Genomic DNA, 25906 nt, shown 5'->3' on the forward strand with positions numbered 1-25906 from the left:
AGAAGAAGGATGATGGTTTTCTTCCTCCTTCCCCAGTAATTGTGCTTCCACTGTTAGAAATATTTGTGCAGTAACACTGGGTTATCTCACATTCTTACAGTTTTGATTCCCACTCACTTCACCGCTTCCAAAACAAACAAATCCAGCAAGTAGTTCCATATATTGAGATTAGTTCAGCAAAGGTGATTAGAACAGATCAATGAGGTTATACAGAGGTCTACTACATTAAAATGAAATTACAGGTTGTTATTCTGTGGAATGGGAGAGAATAAAAATGATGCATTTAGCCATCTGTGAATGTAGTAAATCACAGAACAATAAATAATTTTGCGTTTATGCTCTTCAATATAAACACAAGTTATATTTTTAAGAATAAATAACAATAATGTTTTACCGTGGCTCTTTTCTTGTCAGAGACAATTGTAGATTACTAGTGGTGAAATAAGAATTTAGGGCTTCTCCCTATTTATAAAGCCTCTTGGTAAAGACTGTCGCCATGGCCCCTGGCAAAGTTGTACGCCTATATCTATGGCGATAGCCGGGGACCAGCAAAGGAAATATAATTTATTACTCCAGACCACAGTTTTTTGTTTGTTTTTTTATATTAAAGTTATTTGTTTTGTTTTCTCTCTTTTCCAATTTTTTATTTTATTGTATTATTTTTACTTTTCTGAATCTGGAACAGAATGACTCCGGACTGGCTGGTGAAGCAGTAAGAGTCCTCATACTGCCACTATCACTGGGGAGACGGGCATCGCTCGGCTGCCCTGGCGACATTTTCATGGATGGGGCTAAAGAAGATTTTCTATCTCTGCGATATCCTCTATATCGTCCAATATTGATAACTAGACTCCTTGTTTTGGCTTCTCTCTGTAGCACTGTCAGTAATTGTATGGGGCGTAGTGTTTTGGTATAGGGTAAAGTAACCAAGGACAGAAGAAACGGGTTTAAGCTACAGTATATTCATGGCAGAGTAGTGGGTTTATAAAATAAAATATTTTAATGGGTGTTAGATGGCATCAATAACATTAATGTAACATGTGATTTAAAGGGGAGGTTTTCTACCACCCATCCCCTTTGCCACCTCTTGTAGCAAATGCCTGATGTTACCTGATGTTGGGAGCCACTATCATCATCATCACCATTTATTTATATAGCGCCACTAATTCCATAGCGCTGTACAGAGAACTCACTCACATCAGTCCCTGCCCCATTGGGACTTACAGTCTAAATCCCCTAACATACACACACTCAGACAGACACAGATTAGGGTCAATTTGATAGAAGCCAATTGACCTACTAGTATGTTTTTGGAGTGTGGGAGGAAACCCACGCAAATACAGGGAGAACATACAAACTCCACACAGATAAGGCCATGGTCAGGAATTGAACACATGACCCCAGTGCTCTAAGGCAGAAGTGCTAACCACTTAGCCACCGTGCTGCCACTAGGAATCATATTGCCGTGTGAGGTCACAGCATAGGAACAGGAAGCCGGACCATGCCTCTCCCTTACAGCTACATAGAGAGCTTCTATTTATCTCAGTGGAATAAAGTGTACCTATTACTTAGCCACTGTGGAGCCAGCCATTTTATAGAAATGCAGCCTGTCAGCTCTCTAAGCTCTGTCAGTTCTCTAATCAGTGATATCACTGGTTGAGGAAGCACAAAGCATGTGTACAGGTCAGGAGTACAAAACTCTGCATAAACAGACGGCTCTCCATCTCATACATTCCAAGTGACTGGTAGTATATTATGCATGTGGTATTTGGCACAGAAAATGAAAGTTCCTTCAGCTTCACAGATTGGGCAGTAGGAAATCATAGACGTGCCAGTGGATTATCTCTGTCACAGTCACAGACCATATGTGACTTGCATCCGTTCTTTGGAAAACAAAGTTATATTTCTTATACTCTGCTCTGACACACCCGGATGAGTTTATTTCCTAGTTCTGGAGACCGTGGAGAAGGCTTAATTAAAGACAGCGGGGAAGCACGAAGCATACAGTTTGTTATATTGTGAGGAAATAAATTTCAACCAAAGCATATTGCGAACACTGTTCTGCATTATTGGGGACATCTTCTGAGGCAGATCAGACAATAAAAGGCATTTATATGGTTGGGATTATTTTGTGATACTGCACAACAGATGCTGGTTTTCAATCAACAGCCAAGGAATGAAAATGTGATATTTTTTTTAGAGGGGAAGCAATAAAGGTCAAAAAGCCTAAGGTGAAAACATAAAGAAAATTATATATTTTTTTTATCTTAATACACTGTTCTTATATATACAGCTCCCCATTGTTTTTTTTAGTTACAAATGGAATGATTCTGGAGTGATGAAGTGGCAGTGCCTCAGTGATATCCTAGTTTCTTAGGCTGAATATTGGTTCAGTCCACAAAATGGCTGCCGTGACCGGGGGTCATTTATGCCCTCGATGGCAACGCAAAGCAACTTGGTTTTACCTGCCGCCCCTCTCAGCAGCCTAGAAGTACGCCTCTGTGTGTGGAGAGGCGGGAAATTCTGAAGGGGTGCACCCCTTAAATAAAATTAACTTTTCTGTATTTTACCTAAAGTAGTTCTCAGTTTCGCCTCATTTAGGACTTACACGGATCATGAGGGTGAGGGATATTGGAACTGTCTTCATTACATGTAATAATTTTGTGCGAGTTGAACTTTTTACTTCATTGCTCGGAGTGCACCTAGAAATCACTACCCAGTGCAACAAAGAGGCAGAAATTTAGTCCTATTAAGCACAATACCGTCACACCACCCAACCTTTCACCTCTGTGCAGACTCCTGCTACCTCACACACTACTCCATCTTGCTCTCTAAACCTAGGTGCCTTGGCAGATATATAGGCACACTTGGGCAGGCTTTGGCCAGTGTAACACATTGTAACATCCAATGCTAATTACTCCACTCCATGGGGTAGATTGACTAAGCCTTCTAAAAGGAAATGTGGAGGTGTTGCCCATAGCAACCAATCAGATTCTAGCTATCATGTTCTAGAATGCACTAGATAAATGATAGCTGGAATTTGATTGGTTGCTATAGGCAACACTTTCACGTTTCTTTTTAGAAGGCTTCTTAAATCTACCCCCATGTGGTAGAGCCAAGTGTGATGAAGTCCTCTTTTGGCTTCTTATCTAGAGCAGTGTCTATTGGTAAGCAAAACTGTGGAACAACAAGTGTTGATAGAGCAGTGTAAGATCAGTACTCTCAACACCAAGAATAACAGTCTTTTTATGGCTACGTGTGTTCTTCCTTAGATCTGTTGTATTTTTTCTTAGATCTGTAACAGTTTAATGCACTGAGTGACACAGGTGATTATAGTGGACTTCTACATTAATTATGATGACTTTTTTTGCTTATGCTAGGTGTTCAAACATGCTCAACAGCCTTGGTGAACTCCGAACTTTTCGGCCCCGAGACCGGGATGAGATGGTGAAAAAGGTCATAGAGCCCATGGCATGTGACGGGCTGCGTACCATCTGTATCGCCTACCGAGATTTTCAGGGTGTTCCAGAGCCAGCGTGGGAGAATGAACACGAGATTGTGGGAGACCTGACTTGCATTGCTGTGGTGGGAATAGAAGACCCTGTGCGACCCGAGGTGGGCCTAGAAAAATAGAGGACATTGATTGGCATTTATGCAAGTTGGCTCAAAGAAAAAAGATGGTGTTGCTTATAGCAACCAGATTCTAGATGTCATTTTTCTAGTCCATTTACAAAATGAAAGCAAACATTTGATTGGTTACTATGAGCAACACCTTAAATATCCACATAGTTGACACTTGGGGCTATATTTACTAAACTCTGGGTTTGAAAAGTGGAGATGTTGCCTATAGCAACCAATCAAGTTCTAGTTATCATTTGTTTAGTACATTCTACAAAATAACAGCTAGAATCTGATTGGTTGCTATAGGCAACATGTCCACTTTTTTTCAAACACACAGTAATTTAGAGTGGATCTCACGATCCTCTTATTGCAAACTATTAATGTAGTACCAGCTAGTACACCAATCACTAATCCTATTTTAAAGTAATTGTCTGATACAATTCCTCGGTTTCTTATTGTATTTTATACAATAATATAATGCACTTGATCGGGATGCCTCAGCACCACCCCCCCTCCCCCCCTTGATCATCGTGGAGTACAGAGTCCATTAGGGCTTACCACACCCCTTCGTCCAGTGGAAAAAACACAAAAATAAAAGTGCAGGTGACGAACCAAGAGGTGAGATAAATAAATTAATTAGTGCTAACGGCCCCATCCTCATAGCTGAGCTATTATAATAATTACCCCACCCAGCCATAAGGCTGAGTCAAAAGGAGGCAAAAGAAAATGTGCACCGTGCCCTAATCGTTCACGTGAGGTTCCTGCCCCCGCAGTGTTTTGACGGCACCCCTGAGCCACCACTCCGGAGGCACATAGACCCAGTGGCGGATCCAGGGGGGATGGGCGATCGGGGCAATCGCCTCCCCCCTAATAGGGGCTTGCTGCCGGCGACTGCACACTATGTGCAGGTCCGCTCGGCAGTGACAATGTGCTGCCCGGCTGCTCTGATTGTGTTTTAAACACAATCACAGCAGCCGGGCAGCACATTGTCACTGCCGAACGGACCTGCACATAGTGTGCAGCCGCCGGCAGCCTTAGATGGCAGAAAGGGGGCAGGGCCTAAATCGCCCCCCCCCTAAATCGCCCCGGGTAGAAATTTTTTCTAGATCCGCCCCTGCATAGACCTCAGGCTTTCTCCACTACCTCGGCCCCTGGCCAGAGGACCATGTTAGCCTGACCATGATCGGAGGGGTCACCACGCCCGCCTAGGACATTACTACACTTGATCTTAGTCACATGAACCCTTCTCTCCATTACGCAGTATATGGTACATACAGCTTGTGGCCAGCAGTGTGATATTCCAGGAGATAATCTGTAGAGACAGGGAGCCTTTATAAAGAGGTGGCATTGCGACAAGTGGGCTTTAAATGTAGACAACAGTAATGTATAAGGTAAATCATTGTTAATGATAAACTGAGCAATGGGCATAATTTTACCCCACCAAAGTACGGTAAGAACCACAGATCTAAAAAGATCCCTTCGATATACCCAAAAAGTGTATAAAACTATTCTTATAGAGAGTTAGAAATAACATATAATATTTGTAAATAACTTTTGCGATATCAAGTATGTAAACATTACTGAGTATACACCTTGGTAACATTTCTATAATTAGGGAAATATTGAATTTGGATATTGTCAGGAATCAGCGATAGTCTCACAAGTGTAACTGAAGTAAAACATTCTTATGACAAGCGGTGAATATTTTGGCACATTCTACAGGTCCCCGAAGCAATACGTAAATGTCAGCGCGCTGGGATCACCGTCCGAATGGTCACCGGGGATAATATCAACACAGCACGTGCCATCGCAGCCAAGTGCGGCATTATCCAGCCAGGGGAGGACTTCCTGTGCTTGGAAGGAAAAGAGTTCAACCGACGTATCAGGAACGAGAAAGGGGAGGTTTGTGTTCCGGTCTGAGGTTCTAGGGATAATTCCACATACACACTATTTACTATAGGGAAACATCTGTGACATTCCGTGCCGTCGTTAACACCATATGGTCAATTTATTATGGGATGGATTTATAGCTAGGCGTTTAAAGGACCACTGCACTCTTTCTACAAATGACTTTATATAAAAGAGCACTATTAATATGGACATATATACTGTATGTGCAACACTTGTGGGAAATTTAAAATTATTTTTTTTCACTCCACAAGTTTCAATGACAACTCTGTACCATTGTGCAGATACAAACTCCTCCTCCCAGGGGACAGTTCCCAGCAGCAGAAACCAATTAGGGTGATGTACAGTGGCAGCAAAGACTCTCTAATTGGTTGCTTGTACGGGCACCAGTTTAACAATGAAAGAATAAACAACTACTGTCTGTTAAGTGGCTACTAATTGTCATGACAATCCCGGAGGTTGTCAAGGTCCCGCCCACCACATTTCGACCCCTGTGGATAGCCATGCATACCACCAAATGTAATCTGGGGATGCTGGCCATGACAATCCTGTAGTCAACAAGTGCTCTTTACTAGCCCATAGTTATGCTTTAATTAAGCTAATGAAAGCAAAGTCTGATTATCTGCTATGACTTATAAACATACAGCGGTCCGTCTTCATGATTTCTACCAATTTTATACTTTTTAATAACTGTCATTAATGTGAACCCACAGTGCAATCAGTTATAGTGTAAATTATAAGCAATGTCCTATATTTGTACACTGTGTCTATATTAATCTGTAGAGTCTTATTTTTATGTTATTTTTACATATGGTTTTACTTTTCTTAGGTAGAACAGGAACGTCTGGATAAAATCTGGCCAAAGCTACGGGTCCTCGCCCGGTCTTCACCTACGGATAAACACACACTGGTAAAAGGTACAGAGACATCGACTGGTCTTATAGAGTAATTTATTGTAACATACGGTATAGAATAAAATATTAAGAAATAATATTATAACAAATAATATGATTAAAATGTTTATATATTTTTATTATATCTCTGTCTGTATGTCTTCCCATTTATCTATCTATCTATTAGGTTGTACATGTTCAGGATCTATTATTCTGAATGTGTGGAACTTAGGGTTTTCCATATAAGGGGTTCCTCCAGGGCTAGTGCTATCATCAGGATAACGAGGCAGTTGCCTTAGGCGCCAATGGTTACAGGGAGCTTAAAACACATGAGTGACTCATCCAGTGTTTTTAATGCCCCCATGCCACCCCCAACAGAGCGCTGGACGCTGACATGAAGGAGAAGCAGCTAGCAGCTTCTTCCATGTGAATGGGTTTCCAGATGCCAGACCTGTACATTATACTTGTAGCCTACCGTTCCTAGTAGCGTTGCCTCTCATGAGGCTTAGCACCAGTGACAACTGCCTGTGACAACTGCCTGTTAGACGTAAGTACTACAATTCTTTTGTGAAACATTTCCCAAAAATAAAATTAATAAAAACAATTAAAAGCAACATATCCAATAGAGAACTTAATACTCAAAATAAAAAACAGATCCAATATAAATATGAAATCCAATATATCAATATGCAAAAAAAAAAGTGCTAGCACTTTATTGACCAGCAGGGCCCGGGACAAGTCTGAGCAGAGGGACAAATTACCGCCCCATCTCTCAGCTCCCATGCCCCTCCAAACTTCTCGAGAGAATTGCCTACACTCGCCTCACACATTTCCTTTCTGCAAACAACCTGTTGGATCCTCTTCAGTCAGGTTTTTGCTCTCAACACTCCACAGAGACTGCGCTGACCATGGTTGTCGAGGATCTGATCACAGCTAACACTAAAGGTGATTACTCTTTTCTAATTCTCCTGGATCTCTCTGCTGCATTCGAAATTGTTCTTCAAGACATTGTCCTATCCTGGTTCTCATCCTACCTTTCTAATCGCTCATTCAGTGGTCATTTCTCTGGATCCACCTCTACTCCGCTTCCTTTATCAGTTGGAGTACCACAAGGCTCAGTCCTAGGTCCTCTGCTATTCTCTATCTACACCACTTCTCTAGGAAAACTAGGATACTGATTTCAGTATCATCTCTATGCGGATGATACACAAATTTATCTATCCTCTCCTGATCTCTCACCTTCTGCTTTACTGACTGTCTTTCTGCCATTTCATCTTTCTGCCATGTCCTCTCGCCAACTCAAACTCAGTCTTTCAAAAACAGAATTAATAATATTCCCACCCAACAATAGAAGCGTCCTGCCTGACATTTCTATTTCTGTTGACAACATAAACATAAATTCCACCCCGCAAGCTCGCTGCCTAGGTGTAATCCTTGATTCACAACTATCCTTTGTTCCCCACATCAAATCTATATTTACATCATGCAGCATACATCTAAAAAAATTTCCAGAATTCGCACATATCTCACACAAGACACTGCAAAAAACTTTAATTCATGCACTCATCATCTCCCTCATTGACTATTGTAATTCCCTCCTTACTGGGCTTCCCAAAATCAGACTCAAACCCCTACAATCGATTTTGCATGCAGCAGCTAGATTGATTTTCCTTGCAAAGTGCAAACCGTTTTTCGTCTGTCGAGTCACTCTGTCAGTCTCTACATTGGTTGACTGATTTTCAACGAATCCAATATAAAATACTTCTACTAACATACAAGGCCATCAACAAAATTGCACCAACATACATGTCCTCACTTGTCTCAAAATATCTCCCAACTCAGCACCTCCGTTATGCACAAGATCTGCGTCTCTCTTCCACTCTCATCACATCCTCCCATTCCCGGTCACAGGACTTTTTTCAGGCTGCACCCACTTTATGGAATTCACTCCCTCGCACAACAAGACTTTCCTCTAGTCTTCAAAACTTCAAGCATTCTCTGAAAACCCACCTCTTCAGACAAGCTTATAATATTCCTCTATCACCCTCTTAATTACCCTAGGTTGCCCTATTTCTCTATGTATGTATGTATTACCCAGTATCATTTTATTACTGTTTGTTGCCAATTGTGAAGCACTACGGAATCTGCGGGCGCTATATAAATAAATGTTAATAATGATGATAATGATCAGTGCAGTTAATAGGATATCCTTACTTCTAATTTGACTAACCACAGCACCGATGTTACTGCACTTCTTCAAATACCCAATATATATCCCAGGTCAAATCAATCCACTCCCGGTTCCCACCTTAGTTCCACATATTGCAATATATGTTAAGCTGACCAACTCATGTTAGGACTAACCAGAATTTGAAGACTTTGGTCAGCTTAACATATATTGCAATATGTGGAACTAATATCCTCTGTTTTTAATATGGACAAGTAGTTAGTACAGCAAAGATTATGTATTTGGAGAGTGCAGAGTATCCCTGATTTTTGTGTGTGTGTATATATATATATATATATAGATATATATATAAAAACACAGCAACAATCTTTACAATCATCAATAAAATAACCCTGCAAAACAGTAGAAGAACTACACAACATATATTAAAGTAGCCAGGTAGGGTCCCCGGCCCAATAATGTTTAATATAGTCCATCCAAGTGCTATAGAAAAATACTAGGTAGTCAACACACCAATCCATGTACAAGTATTGAGACGTCTTTACTCCAAAAAAGGCTGCAGAAAAACAATACTTATTATCACTGAGGTGTCAGATGCCCAATGGTCTGTTGGTGGATACATAGAGGGCTGCCAGACACACGTCATCATGTGGTGGTGCTGAAGCTGATGTGCTGGGCACACAGCTATGTAGGGTGGTCATAGGTAAGTTATGCTGGGTACTGGGCTGCGGTGATGGACATGGGACAGTATTTACTTCACATGTTTATTTTTTTCAATTTACCTTGCACCATGTTTTGCACAATGCGCTGGGTATACCTATTACGTACATACTGAGCATACTGTTTTTGAAGGGCCAAAGAAGGTGGTCCTCAATACTCAAAAAGTCGGACATCACTGCTGTAAGGTGATGAAGTCCCCAGTGCAGGCCCGTCCACAGGGGAGGAATGCGTGACACATGTTGGGGGAGGGGGCCCATGATCCCAGGGGGCCATGATCTCAGCGGGTCCATGATCTCAGGGGACCATGATCTCAGAGGGCCCATGATCTCAGGGGGCCATGATCTCAGGGGGCCTATGATCTGAGGGAGCCATGATCTCAGGGGGCCATGATCTTAGAGGGCCCATGATCTCAGGGGGCCATGATCTCAGAGGGCCCATGATCTCAGAGGGCCCATGATCTCAGGGGGCCATGATCTCAGAGGGCCCATGATCTCAGAGGGCCCATGATCTCAGGGGGCCATGATCTAAGAGGGCATATGATCTCAGGGGGCCATGATCTCAGAGGGCCCATGATCTCAGGGGGCCATGATCTCAGAGGACCATGATCTCAGGGGGCCATGATCGTAGAGGGCCTATGATCTCAGGGGAGCCATGATCTCAGGGGGCCATGATCGTAGAGGGCCTATGATCTCAGGGGACCCATGATCTCAGGGGACCCATTGCTATTATTACAATTATTGTCAAAATTTATTTTATTAGTTAGACGTTGAGACATTTTTTAAACTAATTTCTCAATTTGAGGTGGGCTTAGGATCAAAAATTGTCAGATGGCCCATAATTTCGATAGGCAGCCCTGCCCAGGTGAATGGATCTTGGATTAACATGTATGGGACCACCCCAGTCTTAATAAACCTTAGTGTTTGATTAGCTCAGGAAAAGCAGTTTAGTCACTGTTGTACACAGTTAAACCCAGCAAGTCTCAGTCACCTGTGAATAAACTCTTGTATCTTGCTTTGTTTTCAGGCATAATTGACAGCACAATTGGGGAACAACGTCAAGTTGTGGCAGTAACAGGAGATGGCACCAATGACGGCCCAGCCCTTAAAAAAGCAGATGTTGGGTTTGCAATGGTAATACCACATCTATAATGCTGGCTTATCCAGAATATGTAGAATAATGTCTAAGATGTTTGTGCATTCATACAACATAAAATAATTGAAATGATCTTCTAACTATTGGCGTTAAATGATTATGTTCTGACCATCATCTTTTGGATGGTTATCAAACATGCCCGTAAACCTAGTTGGGCAATGACTGCTATGGACCTGTGTATAGAGTCATCTTTCTACTGCTCTACAAGGGCGCAAATGTGTTCTTGGAGTGGATGGACAACTTAGATCAGACCCACCTATTTGGTCATCAATCAGATCGGCAGGGTCTTGCCCAACCTGGCTATTCCATGTGTTGCCAAACTGGACAATGATTCCTTCAGTCAGCTTATGTGTGGCCAGCGTTAATGGGTTTTGTGGCACGCTTTAGTGGGGACACAGAACAATGGTGCATTGGATAGATATCAGCTAATTAATTGAATAAAGGTGTAATACATAATAAATTTATTGCAAATTCAGGTATTTGTGAAGAAAGCTTGTACACACCCCTGTAGATGCTCTCTGATTAGTAGTCTTATGTAGTCTACACGGTCTATCCGTGTCCTTACTGGTACTGCCCAGCTATGTATGGATAGGTGTCTGGGAACCACTCAGCGCTGCATTGGAATCAGACAGGACCAGGCTGGCAGTTCATCTGTTTACATCAACTTGTTATGTCATCGTACAGCGCTCACAATTTTGTTCTTTAGATATTGCATTTGGATGGCAGTCTGCCTCATTTTTGGTACTCGATCTAATGGACCCAACTCCCTCATTCCTACATGTAAAAACTAAACCATTTCAGAAAAGTTAACATTTTGCTATTCTACATCTTTTGACTAATTATTTTTAAAAAAGACAATATTCTGTGCCAGTCTATATTCTGTTGTCACTTATCACTATATCATAAACAGGGGCCTGATTCATTAAGGATCTTAACTTGAGAAACTTCTTATTTCAGTCTCCTGGACAAAACCATGTTACAATGCAAGGGGTGCAAATTAGTATTCTGTTTTCACATAAGTTAAATACTGACTGTTCTTTTTCATGTAGCACACAAATATCAACTTTAAATTTCAGTGTACAAATAAGCTGTCAAGTATTTGTGTGCTACATGAAAAAACAGTCAGTATTTAACTTATGTGCAAAACAGAATACTAATTTGCACCCCTTGCATTGTAACATGGTTTTATCCACGAGACTGAAATAAGAAGTTTCTTAAGTTAAGATCCTTAATGAATCGGGCCCCAGATTGTTATCTTCTAACCGATAGGTACATGTTGTAGTGTTTGAATAGTGGCCAAATTATCGTGTCAAGTACCCGAAGGGATATAAGATTCAAATAAGTTGTGTGTTGCTTTTAAATTTTGTACGGTGAAGTTACGCTATGATCCTTATATTAAACAATGTTGTGTAATATGTTGGCTCTTAATATATAAGAGACAATAATCCCTATACTGTATTTTATATTTGCATTTTCTAGCTCCATGTATAAAATAAATCTAATATTACACCATAGACAAGATTAAAAACAAATGTTGGATACATTTATTTACCATTAAATATTAAATTAACGACAAATAATACATAAAAAAACATGATAGTTTCCTTTAAAGACACGCACACTTTTGCTCATTAGCCTACAACGTCACACTCGTGTTTGTTGATGTAAATAAAGGTCATCATCAGAGAACAATCACTTAGGTTTTAATTTTTTTTTAAATCCCCCACCTAGGGATTGGCAGGTACTGATGTCGCCAAGGAAGCTTCGGATATCATCTTAACGGACGACAATTTCTCCAGCATAGTCAAGGCTGTAATGTGGGGCCGCAACGTCTACGACAGCATCTCCAAATTTCTTCAATTTCAACTGACGGTCAACGTGGTAGCAGTGATTGTGGCATTTACTGGGGCCTGTATCACTCAGGTCAGTGTGTTCTGCTTTCCAATAATACAATGCGGCTCAGTTAACGGGGGAATACTGCTCTGCCTTACTGTGATACTCCTGCTAGCGGATCCGACACGAGGAAAACGGGGAAACATTATTATATTATGTCTGCTTGGAAGGGTGATTGATTCAGCATTAGCTAAAGACTAGCTGTAAATAGGCCCAATCTGTTTTTCCTATAGAAATTATTATTATTACTGTTGTTGATTTGTAAGGTGCCACAGTGCTCCGCAGCGCCACACAGTGGGGAAAACAGGACATACATAAAACAGGGACATACGAGGTAGACAAAATAAATGCAGACATGAAAACAAAGGCTAGAGGGCCCTGCTGATGAGAGAATGTACATTCTAACTAGAAGAGGACATATATGAAACAAGAGTATGGGACTTTTCACACAGGGATCAATAATCTAGAATGCTAGAATTTTTCTCACATATAGGGGTCTATTTATTTCACAAGGCTCTGTTCTTGGCCCTTTATTTTTTTAATTGGGGCAGTAATTCATTCATGCGGCCTCCGGTACCATCACCCAATCTATATCTCTTCCCCTGACCTCTCCCTTTCTGTATTATCTCATGTAACCAACTGTCTTTCTGCTATTTCCACATGGATGTCCCAACGCTACCTGAAGCTCAACATGTCCAAAACAGAGCTGCTCATCTTCTCTCCTGCCAGAGTCACCACCTGCCCTCAAATCTCTCTCACTGTCAATAACACCACAACTTCCTCAGTCTCCCAAGCCCACTGCTTTATTCCTCACGTCCAGACTCTCTCCCAGTCCTGTCGACTCCACCTTAAAAACATTGCCAGGATACGCAATTTTCGTACTCAACATGCTACCAAAACACTTATCCATTCTCTCATCATCTCCCGTCTTGACTATTGCAACCTGCTATCTGGCATTCCTGACACCCACATATCCACACTTCAGTCCATCCTAAATGCTGCTGTAAGATTGATCTTCGTCTCTCACTGCTCCATATCTGCTGCACCACTTTGCAAATCCCTACTTTGGCTCCCTGTGTCCTCCAGAATCAAATTCAGATTACTCCCCCTTACCTACAAAGCCCTCAACAACACTACCCCTGCATGCATCTCAAATCTTATATCAAAATACTCTCCCTCCCGCCCTCTCAGATCTACCTCCGAGCTGCACCTTGTCTCATTTATGGTAACCACCTTTCACTCCCATCTACAAGACTTCTCCTTTGCTGCTCCCAACTTATGGAGTTCCCTAACACACTCAATCAGACTTTCCCACAGCCTTCAAATCTTTAGACGCTCTTTGAAAACCCGTCTCTATTCACACTAATATACCACAACTATCCCAATCTCCACTCTGAGCCACATTTTTCTACCTTGTATACCACTGTGTTATGTATGTTATGTTTTCCCTACTGTACGGTGCTGCGGAGCACTGTGGTGCCTTACATATCTACGATAATACTAATATCCAGCGATGAAACAGATTTTCTATCGACACTTATCATGGTGATAGAAAATCACCTATCTTCATAGCAATACTCACCTGTCTTGGTGATACTAGTGGTAAAGTAAGCAGGAGTAATAACATCTCCATAAAATCTTCTAACAAAGACTATTTATTACACATTCATTCTTAATATTAACATTACAGAAATCCATAGTTCCATAGTATGGTTGAAAAAAAACACAGGTCCCTAGAGTTCAACCATTAATAATTCTAATTGCGTTGATCCGATGAAGCAAAATACAAAGGAAAAATAATATAATATAAGATTAGAGTGTTAGCAGTCTGGTCGGGAATGCGCGGACTATTTTGAGAGCAGTTATTGTGACGATAGGAAATGCTTGGTTGCAGTAGGTGATGATAGCATGCACTCAAGCTGCTAGCCAGATAACAACTGCGAGTTGTTATCTGGATAGCAGCTTGAGCCAAGTAAGTGAGCTGAACTTTTCAATAATATTTATTTAGTTCTTTTTTACAGGGTATAAAATGTATGTATTGTGAAGGCTGAGTGCTGGTTCTCAGGCGGCTACAGCTGAACCTTTATCGGCCGTTACAATATAAATAATTGCAGCCTTTGTATGGGCTTTTGAATAGAACATTTTAGGACTGCGTGGGAGCACGATGGCCAAGCATTAGTTGATTTCTAGCTAACCAGGACTTCCGAAAATATGCGGATTATAAACACAGCGTGTTCTCCAGTGAAAATAAGGACATAAAGTAAGGATAATGTGACTTCTGACAAATGTACATACTTTTAAAGCACTATTTTAGTATTTGGGTTATTAGGGCCTATTTATTAAGGCTTAAACCATTTCCGCATGCTTTAGGCATATTTTGGTATCCTTCATTTATAACAAAAGACTAACGCAGAGAATCAGAGATAAGTATCTCAGAATAGCACAGTTCCCATAATTGTGAATGGGGCTGCGGACTGGACCAGTTTATGAAGCTCTGAAGACGGCAGTAGCCGTTCTAACCTATGGGGAGAGCATCACAATGAGAAGGATCTTCGGATCTTCCTGCTCCTCCCCCTAGCTCTCACCTCTAATTGTATTCTGAGCATGCGCAGACCCATGAACTGCGCATGCGCGGACCCATTGTCTGCGCATGCGCAGTGTAAAGGCTGCGCATGCGCAGTGTAAAGGCCAGGTCAGAACCTGGAAGTGAAGTGATTGCGCTAACTTTACTATAGACCCTTCACCAGGGCAGGTGCCTGTAGGAGCCGCTGTCCCAGCTGAACAATTTTGTTAAATTACAACATAAATTAATTTCTTATCAATGCGATTAGAAATGATAATTAACGGTTAGAAAATACAAAGGGTCATAAATATACCCCATGGAAGGATACACAAATCTTTCCTCTACTTTTCCTGGACATACTGTGAATGCCGATGGTTTAGCTGTACTTACTGCCACAATGTTTCTCAGTATCATTTAAATCTGCTTAATGTTCCTGTGGATCAACCATTTGCGGTGGTGATTTAGAGCAGTGTTTCTTAACCCTGGTCCTCAGGACCCCTAACAGTGCATGTTTTCCATATCTCCTTGCTTTAGCACAAGTGTAATCATTACTGACTGACACATTGTAACAGATCCACAGGTGGTATAATTATTTCCCTTGTCTCCAGGAAAACCTGCACTGTTAGGGGCCCTGAGGATTGGGTTTGAGAAACACTGATTTAGAGATGCACGTAGTTTTGGAAACTTGCGTCTGCACTAATATGTCTGCTCTCTCTCTAGATAATAAAGAGTTAATTGCAGTGGCAGTGGCAGAACACCCCTGATCCATCTTACTCTTCTGCTAATTCACGAGCCAAGGACATATCTGCACGAACTGCGGTGTTCTCCCAGACATAGTCAGGCAGGCACATGGCTGCCATTGCTCTGGCTCCTTGACAGTTGTTGCCTCTGGGAGGGCACATGAGTGTGCCAGGGCTGTGCCCCCCTGACATTTAACCCTATTATTGCCAGCTGTTTGTGAAGTGCCCCCTTTACACCGCCTTTAACTCCTGCAGTGCTGTGATGCATATAGGGGGCAGTGCCAAGACTATTGAGCTTGGCCATGCTGCATTTAAAGGGTTAATTGCTTAAGATGAGGGTATACATGGCATGCGTGCCACTGCAGTTGGAGAATAGGGATTAAGATAAATAATGTATCTCTTTATGGATGTGGCTTTCTCATAGTCACTCAAGCGATAGATCGTAAGCTCCTGAGGCTAGCAGGGCACCGTGACGCTGTGCTGTAAATATGAACCATGTAATATATAGTTATTATACTGTACCGTTCATGGAACATTCAGCATCAACTAGATTGTAAGTATAATGTGGGCTGGCAGAAACATAACTTAAAATGTCAGCACCTGGGGTGAGAAGGAAACTGCTGCCCACCTGGCCCTCGGTTTTAACCAAATGAACCTAAAATAGTCATAAACTGGACCCCCCTTCAGTGTTACACCCTGAGCGGCCGTCCATCTCGCACAGCCCTAGTTACGGCCCTGGCGACTGCACATCCCTAGGCCAGAGCAGTGAGCAGTCCTACTAATTGGTTGCTCCATCTGCCCTGTTATAATTCACCAGTGTGAGACCTAAATCCTAATAGCAGATAACGATAACCTGATTAAATAAATAAATAACACAGGAAAACAATTATACCACTCCATGGGGTATATTTACTAAACTGCGGGTTTGAAAAAGTGGCAACCAATCAGATTCTAGCTGTCATTTTGCAGAATGTACTAAAGAAATGACAGCTAGAATCTGATTGGTTGCTATAGGCAACATCTGCACTTTTTCAAACCCGCAGTTTAGTAAATCTAGCCCAATGTCTTTATTGGACACATTCAGGCTTACTTTGTAAAACGGTGCTATGTGCACAAATGTGCTGTAACCCATGGTAACCAGTCTTGTATGTCGTTCCATAGCAACCAATTGGTTGTTATAATTTACAGCACAACTCACCAGGTTATTGAAGAGTCAACATTAATTTTGCTAAAGAAGTATGTGAACTATTGAGGGGATTAGTTTGAATCAAGCACTGAAAGGTGTTAATTTGAGGCTCACTTCACCTAAATCAAATAAATAAATAAATACAAAATACTTTGGTTCATATCAAATCACCAGTCAAATTATACAAAGGATTCCATGTTACTTGTGCATATATGACCTTAGTAAGAGATTAGGGGGTAAATGTATCAAGATGCGAGTTTTCGCCGGGTTTGAAAAGTGGAGATCTTGCCTATAGCAACCAATCAGCTTCTAGCTGTCATCTTGTAGAATGTACTAAATAAATGATAACTAGAATCTGATTGGTTGCTACAAGCAACATCTCCACTTTTTAAACCCGGAAACTTGCAGCTTGATATACTTATTGGTCATGCACAAAGCTTCCATCCATATGTTTTGGATCCTGCACTTGTGGCCACTTGCGGATCAAGTGCATTCAAATGTAACTTAAATGCCCTTAATATATTGGACATAGTGGAGGTTGGAACTAAGGAGCTCTGCAATGATCAAGGGTGGTGGTAGGGAGCAAAAAGCATCCTTTGGGGCAAACATTTAAAATATGAGCCTCATAGTAAATGGATATATGGTAGTACAAGGTTCACTCGTTTCAGCATGCTATTTCTAGATTTGTACACTAGAGGGCAGTAGTTAACAACATAAAGTGATTATAAAGATCACTGGGATAAAACAAAAACCCCTTTCTGCAGGATGGTACAGTAAGCTTAAATCAAATGCTTTTTAAATCAGCAGATTAAATCTAATGTCTGCAGCACACTGCTAATCAAGTATTAAAGCACACATTTCCTTCTACAGCATAAACAAATACGATATTTATTAAAAGTGGATCTAAACAGACACAAAAATAAAACGTACATGTAACAAGTGGAATCATAAATATTCAAACATAGGGCCTGATTTAGAGTTAAATGGAAAATTGCATACAGGCAAAATTGCATCCGGCCATAAGTATAAAATACGCTCAACTCTAATCACGTGTGCAAGTTGTGTGCATGCGAAGTGTAACAAATTTTTTGCAAGGAGCGTTTTTACAGCGGTGCTAATGGGCTTCTGTTCAACTCGGACCCATACTTAGTAAATATGAGATACCCACTGAGTTAGTCACCTGGGTTCAGAGGGCACTGCTGCTGTCCGGTAGGGATAGAAGCTTCTGCATGTACATAGTTGTACCACTAGGGCTAAATTAATTTGTTGTAGGTCCGTTCAGACTAGGGCAGGGTTTCCCAAACCCAGTCCTCAGGGCGTCTACAACAGGTTTTCTGGATAACATGTGACATAATTAGGACCACCTGTGGATCTGTTACAATGTGTCACTCAGTAATGAGTACACCTGTGCTCCAGCAAGGAGATATGGAAAAGCTGCACTGTTGGGGAGCCCTGAGGACTGGGTTTGGGAAACACTGGACTAGAGGACCAGGCTTCTGTTGTAATCATCCTTGTAATAAATCTACCACTTCAAAGTCATAAACTTTTAATCACTAAAAATAGTGACCTTCTATATTCAGCACTATACTGGATTCTATATAGTGATTTTCCATGTCCATGGCCTTACGTCTGGGAGATGCTACTCAGGCTAATAACAACATGGCTCCTTCTGTGAATGGTAAAGGTACCAAAACATTATGCTTCATTAGGATTGCTTGATCCGCCCACACACACATGGACATATAATTGTTTTCACATACTAGATGACCAAAAATGGATGCACTTGGATGATCAAGTCTCCAAAAGATCTCGTCATTGAGATTACATAGTTTAAGACCTTTTCTGTGCCACACATATAACTGTTATTGTAAGATTGCAACAAGCATGGTCATATTGCAAGCAAAAAAATGTTGGGTGTGGGGGCATCTGTAAGTTCCAATACCATGTATGAATGATATTATCCATGCTCTCAGGAGATCCTTGGGACTGATCTGTACAGTGTTCTCCTGGGACCAGGAGCCACGGGGGCCATGAGAGGGGGGCCAGAAGGTACAAAGTACCAGTGCACAGGCCTGCCTGGGGGCCAGGGTCGACCTGTATAGTTGGTGGAGTCACCAACCTGGTGGCTATGGAATGGTCCTTAACAACTGTACCAGTGCCTGAATTTCCGTACTGTGTCCCACATTATGGAGGACCAATCAGAAACCACAATCTCGGAGATTGTGGTTTCTGATTGGTCTTTTTCGCTCACACACAAAGGGCTAGATTTACTAAGCTGCGGGTTTGAAAAAGTGGAGATGTTCCCTATAGCAACCAATCAGATTCTAGCTTTCATTTATTTAGTGCTTTCTGCAAAATGACATCTAGAATCTGATTGGTTGCTATAGGCAACTTCCCCACTTTTTCAAACCCGCAGCTTAGTAAATCTAGCCCAAAGACTTTTGAATGCTGTTTGGTGCCTATAACAAAAAAATAATAATAACACATTGATATTATAATTGTATTGCTTAACTATTCAATTTGTATCATGAATTTAGGACTCACCGTTAAAAGCAGTACAGATGCTCTGGGTCAATCTTATTATGGACACATTTGCCTCACTGGCGCTAGCAACAGAGCCTCCTACGGAATCACTGCTGCTACGCAAACCTTACGGAAGAAACAAGCCTCTCATATCTCGCACCATGATGAAAAATATACTCGGCCACGCAGCCTACCAGCTTGTAATCATCTTTACGTTGTTGTTTGTCGGTAGGTGTCAATAAAGCTGGTTCAGACAATGGAGGGGCGAGTATAGAATTTCCGCCTGGATGCAGGAGCTGAGCGCTAAAAAGATCTTCTTATGTTTTCTCTCTAGGTGAAATCATCTTTGATATTGACAGCGGCAGAAATGCCCCACTGCACTCGCCCCCTTCTGAACATTACACCATTATTTTTAACACCTTCGTCATGATGCAGTTATTTAACGAAATAAATGCCCGTAAAATCCATGGAGAGAGGAATGTTTTTGACGGTATTTTTGCAAATCCAATTTTCTGTAGCATAGTGTTGGGCACTTTTGGAGTCCAGGTAAGAAAATATGAATGCAGAAGACATCTAATGAGTTGGTATCACTCATTTCTCTTGCATTCTGTTCAATTAAAAAAAAACGGGGACCAGTAATGTATTTATGGGGATAGACACCTTTATTCAACCCCCTGCTAGTTAGGAAACCCTCCCTCAGAGGCAAACGCAGGATTTGTAGAGGGGGTTTCCACGCCGCCAGTGGGTGTGACAAGCATGCATGGGGGCGTGGCTATAATTTTAGAGAGTTCTAGGCTGCTCTCCAACTCTTCCTATCCCCATAATATACATGGGCAATGTTGCATGCACTACTGTTAGGTGCAGCTCTCCCTTTTCAAGCAGAGCCATGTGAAGCGGGGGCAGGGCCCAGCCACCTCAATTATACAGTGCCCCAGGCTTGTAGGGGGTTTCCAGGCACTAGGAAAACCCCTCTCGGTTTGCCTATGTCCCTCTAAACACCCCTTACCACCACCATTACAATATTGCAGCCACTAATTGTCACCATAGGCACATGTAGGCTGGCAGTGACAGGAGATATGGAAACAGTGAATGGGGCTCGTGAAGGTCGGACCTGCAGTTGATCTATTCACAGTACACCTGGCCCTAGGTGCTCGGATACTAGGAAAGGTTGTGCATGGGGACAAACATCCAGGTTGCTCCTGCATCTCTGCAGCAATAGATCATAACAGTAATCTTAGGCTGCAGAGATGCACGGGAGGCGTTGGTCAGGTGCACTTTTCTGGTTATATAAAAGGGAGGAAGAAAAGTAAAAATGAAGGAAATAAAAAAATTATATTGGTAATTTCCACCTCTTCTGTGAAAGGAGCTGCGTCTGGATGTGATTTGATGGTTTAGCTGTTTTGCTGTATTGTTATTATTTGTTGTTGTAGTTATAAAATGCAATAAAAATGTTACCTATTCAAAAAACATAACCTCTGCAGCCTTTGCGTACAAAGTAACTTTAAACTTAATTCTTTAAAACTCTAAAGTGCACAGAAATGCAGAGGGGGTGTGTATGTCAGCAATGGAATAGTACAGACTGTCACCTGAACAGTTCAACCACTAGGGGGCTGCACAGTGCTGTTGACTGCACTCAGATTGCCAGATTAGTTTCACCCTCTTAGGCGTTGAAGCATTTTATTGCACTTGACATATCTTGGCTCTATTTAATAAATAGTCACTACACTGCTAGATAAGATAATCACCTTAAAGTGCAAATCAGTCTTTGATCCTTTCCAGTAAATCCTCTCTATTCTGGTTTTGGTTTTACAAATTCCTCACCTGACCAAATATAATTTGATATAATATGAGTGTCTTAGGGCTCTTTTTAACTGTTAATCTATGTAAGTATGTGGTCTGCTGTGCATGGTACAACACGGATGGAGCATTGTTACTGCAAATCTAGGGGGTCTATTTACTAAACTGAGGGTTTGAAAAAGTGGAGTTGTTGCCTATAGCAACCAATCAGATTCTAGTTGTCATTTATTTAATACATTCTGCAAAATGACAGCTAGAGTCTGATTGGTTAATATAGGCAACGTTTCCACTTTTTCAAACCCGCAGATTAGTAAAAAAATACCCCTAGGGATCATATAAGCATATCTGGAACACAAACTGTGTACCTGGGTCCGTAGTCCATTTTACATATATGCTTTTGTGAACCATTTGTACATAGTATGAAGATAAATGATCCATGCACTTGCAGAACAAAAACTAAGTATGGATACAGTCCTAAGTCAGAAGTATCAGCAACCTGATATCAGCTGTGTGTTCCCATAGATTTATGGCTGCATTAAAATATACATTATGAAACTGTTATTAGGTTGAGGAGCTTTTCATGTTAGTCGATATTAGACGAATCTCAAAGGCTGTTTTTTTTTTCTCCTTCTTTTAGATTTTGATTGTCCAGTTCGGAGGGAAGCCCTTCAGCTGCTCGCCATTAAACACACAGCAATGGCTCTGGTGCCTCTTTGTGGGAGTGGGGGAGCTTGTTTGGGGACAGGTGAAATATTACTGTATGAATGCCACCCTCATCTGACTTGTTTTCCTTTCTTTTAATGTACACCTGCAACCCATCCTTGCCTACTATTTAAAAATAATTTCATGTGGATTATGCAAGATACACTCATGTGCTGTGTAGCCGACGGGTACAGTTGCTGCCCCGCACAGGGGTGTGTCTAGATCCACCTGGAGGCATTTCCTGATATAAGTGGCACACGCCAATGAAGGCTGTATTGTGTAGCAGGCCTGAGAGGCAGATAGCAAGCCACCAGCTGCCTGACAGGGAACGATAAATCAACTAAACCGGATGGGTTCTGGGACACATAGATGCTGTATCTACACTAACTCATAGGAAGGAACACATAGATGCTTTATCTACACTAACTCATAGGAAGGAACACAGAGATGCTGTATCTACACTAACTCATAGGAGGGAACACAGAGGTGCTGTATCTACACTAACTCATAGGAAGGAACACAGAGATGCTGTATCTACACTAACTCATAGGAAGGAACACAGAGATGCTGTATCTACACTAACTCATAGGAAGGAACACAGAGGTGCTGGATCTACACTAACTCATAGGAAGGAACACAGAGGTGCTGGATCTACACTAACTCATAGGAGGGAACACAGAGGTGCTGTATCTACACTAACTCATAGGAAGGAACACAGAGGTGCTGTATCTACACTAACTCATAGGAAGGAGCACAGAGATGCTGTATCTACACTAACTCATAGGAAGGAGCACAGAGGTGCTGTATCTACACTAACTCATGGGAAGGAACACAGAGGTGCTGTATCTACACTAACTCATAGGAGGGAACACAGAGGTGCTGTATCTACACTAACTCTTAGGAAGGAACACAGAGGTGCTGTATCTACACTAACTCATAGGAGGGAACACAGAGGTGCTGTATCTACACTAACTCTTAGGAGGGAACACAGAGGTGCTGTATCTACACTAACTCATAGGAAGGAACACAGAGGTGCTGTATCTACACTAACTCATAGGAAGGAACACAGAGGTGCTGTATCTACACTAACTCTTAGGAAGGAACACAGAGGTGCTGTATCTACACTAACTCATAGGAAGGAACACAGAGGTGCTGTATCTACACTAACTCATAGGAGGGAACACAGAGATGCTGTATCTACACTAACTCATAGGAAGGAGCACAGAGGTGCTGTATCTACACTAACTCATAGGAGGGAACACAGAGATGCTGTATCTACACTAACTCAAAGGAAGGAACACAGAGGTGCTGTATCTACACTAACTCATAGGAAGGAACACAGAGATGCTGTATCTACACTAACTCATAGGAAGGAACACAGAGATGCTGTATCTACACTAACTCATAGGAAGGAACACAGAGGAGCTGTATCTACACTAACTCAAAGGAAGGAACACAGAGGTGCTGTATCTACACTAACTCATAGGAGGGAACACAGAGGTGCTGTATCTACACTAACTCAAAGGAAGGAGCACAGAGGTGCTGTATCTACACTAACTCAAAGGAAGGAACACAGAGGAGCTGTATCTACACTAACTCATAGGAAGGAACACAGAGGTGCTGTATCTACACTAACTCATAGGAAGGAACACAGAGGAGCTGTATCTACACTAACTCATAGGAGGGAACACAGAGGTGCTGTATCTACACTAACTCATAGGAAGGAACACAGAGGGGCTGTATCTACACTAACTCATAGGAAGGAACACAGAGGTGCTGTATCTACACTAACTCATAGGAAGGAACACAGAGATGCTGTATCTACACTAACTCATAGGAAGGAACACAGAGATGCTGTATCTACACTAACTCATAGGAAGGAACACAGAGGTGCTGTATCTACACTAACTCATAGGAAGGAACACAGAGATGCTGTATCTACACTAACTCATAGGAGGGAACACATAGGTGCTGTATCTACACTAACTCATAGGAAGGAACACAGAGGTGCTGTATCTACACTAACTCATAGGAAGAAACACAGAGATGCTGTATCTACACTAAGTCATAGGAAGGAACACAGAGATGCTGTATCTACACTAACTCATAGGAAGGAACACAGAGGTGCTGTATCTACACTAACTCATAGGAAGGAACACAGAGATGCTGTATCTACACTAACTCATAGGAGGGAACACAGAGTTGCTGTATCTACACTAACTCATAGGAAGGAACACAGAGGTGCTGTATCTACACTAACTCATAGGAAGGAGCACAGAGGTGCTGTATCTACACTAACTCAAAGGAAGGAACACAGAGGTGCTGTATCTACACTAACTCATAGGAAGGAGCACAGAGGTGCTGTATCTACACTAACTCATAGGAAGGAACAGAGAGATGCTGTATCTACACTAACTCATAGGAAGGAACACAGAGGTGCTGTATCTACACTAACTCATAGGAGGGAACACAGAGGTGCTGTATCTACACTAACTCATAGAAAGGAGCACAGAGGTGCTTTATCTACACTAACTCATAGGAAGGAACACAGAGGTGCTGTATCTACACTAACTCATAGGAGGGAACACAGAGGTGCTGTATCTACACTAACTCATAGGAAGGAACACAGAGGTGCTGTATCTACACTAACTCATAGGAAGGAACACAGAGGTGCTGTATCTACACTAACTCATAGGAAGGAACACAGAGGTGCTGTATCTACACTAACTCAAAGGAAGGAACACAGAGGTGCTGTATCTACACTAACTCATAGGAAGGAGCACAGAGGTGCTGTATCTACACTAACTCATAGGAAGGAACACAGAGGTGCTGTATCTACACTAACTCATAGGAAGGAACACAGAGGTGCTGTATCTACACTAACTCATAGGAGGGAACACAGAGGTGCTGTATCTACACTAACTCATAGAAAGGAGCACAGAGGTGCTGTATCTACACTAACTCATAGGAAGGAACACAGAGGAGCTGTATCTACACTAACTCATAGGAAGGAACACAGAGATGCTGTATCTACACTAACTCATAGGAAGGAACACAGAGGTGCTGTATCTACACTAACTCATAGGAGGGAACACAGAGGTGCTGTATCTACACTAACTCATAGGAAGGAACACAGAGGTGCTGTATCTACACTAACTCATAGGAAGGAGCACAGAGGTGCTGTATCTACACTAACTCATAGGAAGGAACACAGAGATGCTGTATGTACACTAACTCATAGGAAGGAACACAGAGGAGCTGTATCTACACTAACTCAAAGGAAGGAACACAGAGGTGCTGTATCTACACTAACTCATAGGAGGGAACACAGAGGTGCTGTATCTACACTAACTCAAAGGAAGGAGCACAGAGGTGCTGTATCTACACTAACTCAAAGGAAGGAACACAGAGGAGCTGTATCTACACTAACTAATAGGAGGGAACACAGAGGTGCTGTATCTACACTAACTCAAAGGAAGGAGCACAGAGGTGCTGTATCTACACTAACTCAAAGGAAGGAACACAGAGGAGCTGTATCTACACTAACTAATAGGAGGGAACACAGAGGTGCTGTATCTACACTAACTCATAGGAAGGAACACAGAGGAGCTGTATCTACACTAACTCATAGGAAGGAACACAGAGATGCTGTATCTACACTAACTCATAGGAAGGAACACAGAGGAGCTGTATCTACACTAACTCATAGGAGGGAACACAGAGGTGCTGTATCTACACTAACTCATAGGAAGGAACACAGAGGAGCTGTATCTACACTAACTCATAGGAAGGAACACAGAGATGCTGTATCTACACTAACTCATAGGAAGGAACACAGAGGAGCTGTATCTACACTAACTCATAGGAGGGAACACAGAGGTGCTGTATCTACACTATCTCATAGGAAGGAACACAGAGGGGCTGTATCTACACTAACTCATAGGAAGGAACACAGAGATGCTGTATCTACACTAACTCATAGGAAGGAGCACAGAGGTGCTGTATCTACACTAACTCATA

The 25906-nt window shown here is 41.9% G+C and overlaps 1 protein-coding gene across 8 annotated transcripts in view; it reads left to right on the forward strand.

Annotated features, from left to right (window-relative positions):
• ATP2B3 (ATPase plasma membrane Ca2+ transporting 3) overlaps positions 1-25906 on the forward strand; it is a 219880-nt gene that overhangs the window by 176634 nt on the left and 17340 nt on the right. For all 8 annotated transcript variants that reach the window (XM_075184951.1, XM_075184955.1, XM_075184952.1 and 5 more), the window contains 8 exons: positions 3381-3615; positions 5344-5523; positions 6359-6446; positions 10354-10460; positions 12214-12405; positions 19402-19615; positions 19722-19933; positions 21822-21929. In XM_075184951.1, the coding sequence (XP_075041052.1) occupies positions 3381-3615; positions 5344-5523; positions 6359-6446; positions 10354-10460; positions 12214-12405; positions 19402-19615; positions 19722-19933; positions 21822-21929 (1336 nt within the window). The remainder of the gene's footprint in view (positions 1-3380; positions 3616-5343; positions 5524-6358; positions 6447-10353; positions 10461-12213; positions 12406-19401; positions 19616-19721; positions 19934-21821; positions 21930-25906) is intronic.

The sequence above is a fragment of the Mixophyes fleayi genome, chromosome 9, assembly GCF_038048845.1.
Source record: "Mixophyes fleayi isolate aMixFle1 chromosome 9, aMixFle1.hap1, whole genome shotgun sequence".
NCBI lineage: Eukaryota > Metazoa > Chordata > Amphibia > Anura > Limnodynastidae > Mixophyes > Mixophyes fleayi.